This window comes from Otolemur garnettii, unplaced genomic scaffold, assembly GCF_000181295.1.
Source record: "Otolemur garnettii isolate 467f Iridium unplaced genomic scaffold, OtoGar3 scaffold00004, whole genome shotgun sequence".
In the NCBI taxonomy this organism is placed as follows: Eukaryota; Metazoa; Chordata; class Mammalia; order Primates; family Galagidae; genus Otolemur; species Otolemur garnettii.
The window spans coordinates 26,030,715-26,037,378 of NW_003852399.1; the positions used below are offsets into that span (position 1 = coordinate 26,030,715).

The 6,664-nt window shown below is 44.9% G+C and overlaps 1 protein-coding gene across 1 annotated transcript in view; it reads left to right on the top strand.

Annotated features, from left to right (window-relative positions):
- Positions 1-2,809: 2,809 nt before the first annotated feature.
- PABPC1 (poly(A) binding protein cytoplasmic 1) overlaps positions 2,810-6,664 on the top strand; it is a 54,921-nt gene continuing 51,066 nt past the window's right edge. The window contains exons 1-2 of the mRNA XM_023518224.1: positions 2,810-3,556; positions 6,571-6,662. Coding sequence (XP_023373992.1) covers positions 3,364-3,556; positions 6,571-6,662 — 285 coding nt within the window. The 5' untranslated portion in view covers positions 2,810-3,363. The remainder of the gene's footprint in view (positions 3,557-6,570; positions 6,663-6,664) is intronic.

A 6,664-nucleotide genomic window follows, 5' to 3' on the forward strand; every position in this document is an offset into this window, starting at 1 on the left:
ACCTGATCTTCATTCCAGGTCCAGATCTCACTCGTTTCCTCCTGGTTTGGACTCCAACTCTTCTGATTCTATTGCTCCCTTTCCTCAGGGACGGATTTTGCATCTAGTTTCTCTTGCACATGCTCAATTGTACCTCCCTGAAGTATGACAATGATACACACTAAATATCAAGAGCCATGGCTTCATAGAATTCCTGATGACCGGGCAGCGCCTATGGCTCAAAGGAGTAGGGCGCCAGCTCCCTATGCCGGACGTGGCAAGTTCAAACCCAGCCCCGGCCAAAAATTGCAAAAAAAAGAAAAGAATTCCTGATGACCAGCTCCCTTCCCAAACCATGTATTAATCTACAAAGAGCTCGTGTAACTTTCTAGTAATAAAATGCTTTTATCTGTCATCCAGGTCCTGTAAATAAATGGTAGGCATCATTTCCTATATCAAGCCAGCCTGGAGGCTGAATTATTAATTGCACCTATCAGCTGGAACGCTGTTTGTTCAAAATATATTTATAAAAAAGGGAAGTCTTTTAAGAATTATTTAATCCAGGCTCTGGTAAAACCCGAAAGTAAGATCTATCTAGTGAATGGCGTGCTAACCCACCCAGGACAATGTTTGCCAAACTCTTGCTGATATGATTTTCTAGATTTGAAGCAGACCATTATTTTCACTTTTGTTATTTACAATTATGTTTAATGAGGTCCACCAGAATACGTCCCCTCATCTTCCTCGACCGTAATTATATGCAGAAGCCCTGTATAGATAATTTTAAGTAATTTTGTGTAAGTTTTAGTAGTTATACCTCTTGGTATAATTTCCTAATTATCAGAGGTGATCTCCCTTCACCCTTTCTACCATAGACAACCTTTCTATTATAGCTGTTGGGAGTTTTCATATTGTCTCCGTTCAGTAACTTCATGACAATACTAAAATGAAGTCATGTTTCCTTTTAAAGTACACTAATAGAATTTTCACCTTTATTTTTAAGAAAACACATTTCAGATCTAATAGAAAATTATGACAGCTTGAGAAAATGCTAGGATTCAGTGCTTATTGCACTCATTTTAAGGCTTGTATTTATATGATTACCCAAGAGCTCATCATAAGCTTCTTGAGGACAGGAATTTGTTGTCTGCCATCTTCCTTACTTTACACAACAGTATTCTCCACTTGGTAGGCATTCAGTAACTATACTGATGGATTGATTTTAATCACAGAATTCTTCCAGATTGAATGACTGGTGATTTATAATTTTTAGTAAGAGATGTCTTCCTCCATGTAAAGCACAATCCTAAGTTTTGCATTTTGCCTGATAAAGCATACAAGGCAGTATGTTTTTCAAAAATATTATCCTCTTCCTAAGAGGGGCAAAATAGCATTTATGTGGGATTCTATTGGTTCTAAGATGAGAACAGATATAAAGTATCGAATCCACATCTGGCAATACAGTTGGCAATCCATTAAAGCTTATTGAATTTAAGAATGAACTGGGCAATCATTTTACTTCTTAGAGACTGTTCCCTTAACGGCAAAAGTTATTACTACTTGCACCACCTCCCACACAAGACTGCTCTCAAGAACAAATGATAGCACCTTCATGCGGGTGCTTTAAAACTGTAAAAGCCCATTACTACTTTCAAGTGGAATTTGTACGTTTAGGTGAAGTTATTTCTTTAGTTGTTTTTCGTTTTTATAGTTATCAACTCATTAAATTTAGCATTACTATTAAAGCCCACAAATAAATGTGAAAAATATTTATTTAAAATTATGTTGATTTCTAATTTTGTCTGGTTGCAAGGACGTGGGGCCATACGCAAGTGACTGTGACAAACTCACACTGTAAAGAAAAACTTATTTTTCTCCAGTCTTGTTTTATACTGCAAAGAAATACCTAGCAGAAATAGTACGAGTCAATGACCTCAATCTAGCGCCTCACAGAAATAAGTGATCAAAACCCTCCAACACAGCCACCCCAAACTAAAGCCACTTTGACCAACACGGCGTCTAGTGGAGACACCGCGTAGAACCGGGCTGGAAACCCAGAAGACAAGGAACACAGGGCCCCTCCCCCCTACGCAGCTCTGCCGGGCAGCGGCGCGGGTTGGGCGCCCAGGACGGTTGGGGGACCCAGAGCAGACCTCGGGGACCCACGGCCAGTTGGGGTCAGCGAGCGTCGCGGCCGTTGGGGACTCCAGCTCCCAGAAGGCACCGCTCCTGCGGCCGACGCGCGTGGCGGCGCTGCCCGCTGGGACTCGTAGTGCGGTCAGGGTAGGAGAAAGGAGGAGCCACCCCTGGCTCCTTCCATGCACGTTTCGGAAACCGAGCCTGAAGGGGATCACGCCGGCCCACCCGCGTTCGGCCTTCCCCGAGGCGCCTGCTAGTGTAGCCAAGCGGCCAGCGGCGGGAAGGGGGTCCCGGGGGCTACGCACGTGGGTGGTGGTTAGCGCGAAAGAACCCGGAAGCCCCGCGCACCGCCCACCGCCGCTGACGGGTTAACGCTTCTCGGGGTGGGAGTGGGGGCGGGGTGCGTAGGCGTGGCCGTCCCAGACAGCTCCTCCGAGGACCGCCCACGAGCCCGTCCTCCCCTCCCCCACGGGTCCTACGCAACGCGGGCCCCGCCCCCGGCGCGGTGCGTGCGCAGAAGCCCCGCCCCTGCGCCCCAGCCCCACCCCCCACACCCACAGCAGCCGCCGCCACCACCTCTCCCTTCCTCTCAGCTCTTTCCTCCTCCTGTTTTCTCTTCCCTCCTCCCCCTCGCCTCCTTTTCTCCTCCTCCTCCGGCGCTGACGCTCGCGTAGGTCCTTGGCGTCAGACGCGCGGGGGCGGGGCGAGTGCGGCGGGGGGTATAAGTAGAGGGTGCCGGAGGCGGTGCTTCCCCTTCTCCCCGGCGGTTAGTGCTGAGAGTGCGGAGTGTGTGCTCCGGGCTCGGAACACACATTTATTATTAAAAAAATCCAAAAAAAATCTAAAAAAATCTTTTAAAAAACCCAAAAAAAATTTACAAAAATTCCGCGTCTCCCCCGCCGGAGACTTTTATTTTTTTTCCTCGTCTTTTATAAAATAACCCGGTGAAGCAGCCGAGACCGACCCGCCCGCCCGCGGCCCCGCAGCAGCTCCAAGAAGGAACCAAGAGACCGAGGCCTTCCTGCGGCCCGGACAGACACCGCCACCCTTGCTCCCGGCCGGCAGCCAGCGGCGGCGGACCGACCCCGTTCTGCGGCCGTTGAGTAGTTTTCGATTCCGGTTGATTTTTGTCCCTCTGCGCTTGCCCCCCGCTCCCCTCCCCCCGGCTCCGGCCCCCGGCCCCAGCACTCGCTCTCCTCTCACGGAAAGGTCGCGGCCTGTGGCCCTGCGGGCAGCCGTGCCGAGATGAACCCCAGCGCCCCCAGCTACCCCATGGCCTCGCTCTACGTGGGGGACCTACACCCCGACGTGACCGAGGCGATGCTCTACGAGAAGTTCAGCCCGGCCGGGCCCATCCTCTCCATCCGGGTCTGCAGGGACATGATCACCCGCCGCTCCTTGGGCTACGCGTATGTGAACTTCCAGCAGCCGGCGGACGGTAAGTGCCGGGCTCTGCGGGCGGGCGGGCGGCCATGAGGCTCGGGCGGCGGCGGGCGGGCTAGGCCGGCGGGCCCGGGGGAGGGGGACAGTAGGGCATGTCACCCCTGGGGCTGGCGGGGAGACGTTCAGGCGCCGACGTACCCGGCCCAGTCTCCGGGAGCTGCGTCCCGGTGCCCGCGGGGACCCACGCAGCCGGCAGCCGCACACCCGACCACTTCCTCCTTCGCGACCATTTTCTCGGCCTCAGAAGCTCTCAAACTTTAGGATGATGACGCGCCGGGAGGGTGGGGGAGATTCGGCTTTAATGGCACTCCCTCCAGTAGCAGTGGGATTTAGGTGCTTTGAGCCCCGAACCCCCTTCGCGGATGAGGGGTGGAGGCGCGCTCACCACCCCGGTGTGTTGCCGGCGCTCCAGCCTCGGGAGGAAGTGCGAGTCAGTGCTCGAAAAATACCACGTGTTGAACCCTGTAACCTCACAGGCTCGAGGCCTGTTTGTCCTGCTGTCCCAATCGCTTGGGCGAGCCACAGGACCTTAGAATAAAATTAATGCAGTGATGGTTGTTGGTGGTGGTGGTCCTCAGACTTGTAATTCCACTCTTAATAACTCATCTGTAACTGATGGGTCTAGAAATGCGGTTGACCATGAGACTTGCGTTGGGGGTTTTCCCGGAGATAAAACACTTCTCTTCCATTAACAAACAGCAGGGAGGTAGAAGGGGATGTGGAAGAGAACTACTCTGATGGCCAGTTTTCTTAGGGAACTTAGATCACTTTTTAATCAGTTGGACCTTAGTTTCACAATAAGCAATTTGTTCACTATGTTTTTTCCTAAGCATTTACCAATTTTGGCTGTAAAGTGTTACTTGTTAGTGTAATCTTAACTAGATCGTTATCTGTAGCATTCAGGTAGTTTCTCATTTTTGTAAAGTTGTCCAGTACATCTGGAAATCTTGGAATGATTGAGTACAAACTGACCAAGATTAAGTTGAACTTGAAACCTTTTGGGATATATCTAACCTTGTGTTTTTATTTTGAAGTTAAACAGTTCACAAAAACAAAACTTAGAAAACAGTAAGCTCTGTAGCCTGATTAAGTTGATAGGATTTTTCTTTAATCTGGATCAAGTGACTTTGATAAGTCAGTGTCACTCCATTATAGGGCCCAAATTTGCTTTTTTTTTTTTTTTTTAAATGGGCTGTTTGACTATGTCAAGTCTTTTTTTGTAAAGGATTCGTTTTTCTGGTAGCAAAGGCCTGAAAGGTAAAATTTGAAATTTATTATATTTATTTAGTAGAATTTAAGTTAATGATCAGCTTTTCACTAGATTTTGGGTGTGAGTAGAATATTGAGTGACGCAGAGCCAGAAGTTGTAAACAGCAGGGAGGTTTAGCCAAATATCCCTTCATAACAGTTCTGAAATCTAGGCAAGACATATCATTGAATATCAGATTAGGGAGGATAACTTTAGGGCGAGTAATCACAATCAAGTTGATAGAGGAAACTAGAATGGATTTTGGAGACCGTATAATGGGTAATTCTTTCTAAACTTAACATTCTTAGATGGAACAGTCATTTAAAATTTCTTGGAATTTGAAAAGTTGGACTTAAAGTTGCCATGGTTACAGTATACTGTATAAGTATTATCAGTGTCTACCAGTAGACCAGTTCTGAAACTGCTCAAAAGATGACATTTTGCTGTCTTTTATTTCTCTTTTATATGTACAATTTAGCATCTTCATAAATGGTTTCTTAGTGGATTTCTTTTTCTTTTTTTATGTATTGTTACATTGATGGACTTGTGGAATAGCTTCTGAAAGTGACCAGTATTCAGTATAGTAGGAAGAGGTGACTCATTGAAAAGAAGCTCAAGCAAAGTCAGCTAAAAAAAACTAGGGGAGCTGAGTAGGTGTGGTCCGTTGATAATGAGCTGACAGCTGATTATCACTATATTCTAGAAACTGAAACTTTCATTTATAAAAAGAAGTGGCTAGAAAATTTGTCCTGTCAATAACTTTGCAGTTACATTAGCAGAGAATTTGTGGACTTTCAGGTCTTCAAATAGATTGTTTTCCTCCTCATTAAGGACAAGTCTTTTTACTTAAGGGATGTATTTTTCCATTTAGAGCTTTACCTTATATGATACGTGTTTTTGGTATGGTGTAATTACACATAATTCAATCCTCCATAGACCCCAAAATTAATTATAAGGTGGGTTTTAAGATTTTTAAGCACTATTTAGAATAACTTGATTAAATCAAGTTATCTACTGACAATTTTGAAGTAATACTGTCAGTTAAGTCAATCAGTGATCTAAGATAAAATTGATTTTGTGTATCAAGAAAACAATGAAAGTGAATTGTGAGTATTGTGTGTAAATCTGGCATTTTTAACAATTCTAGGGTATTACGCAACTAAGTATGCCCAACTTAACGTTACTTTTTGAGGGCATGATTCAAATCTTGCTCTAGCCTTTTTTTTTTTTTTTTTAAACATAGTAATAGGAAATGGTGCCATTAATCACTGAAATTTCCCTATTAACTCAGAAACTTTTGTTTTTTAAGGAATGGATAGTTTTTATAAATATTGTTTGTTAATATATAATGAAATGTCCAGTTTCAGCAAATAGACATTAGAATGCTTAAATCAGTAAACTATACATTAAGTCTATAATTGCCTGAAATCTTTTATATTATTTGAATGATAATATGAAAGAATCTTGGTTTTATGTTTTACTAAGAATAAAAAGGTACTTTTAAATTTAATGGCAATTAAAGGAGTTTTTTTTGGAAATTTTGTTAGTTATTAGCAATATGTTATTCTTTCATGTATAGGAAATTTATACAATTTAAACATAAACCAGTGTTTAATTGAAAGGTCCAGCCATGTTGAAGTTCAAAGAAAGATTCAGCTGTCAGACCCATGTGCCCGTGTATTCCCCCCACCATAGTTTATATAATCATAAGTGGCTAGTAAGAATTTTGAAGTAACACTCTGAAAATGTTTTTCCTGCAGCGGAGCGTGCTTTGGACACCATGAATTTTGATGTTATTAAGGGCAAGCCAGTTCGCATCATGTGGTCTCAGCGTGATCCATCACTTCGCAAAAG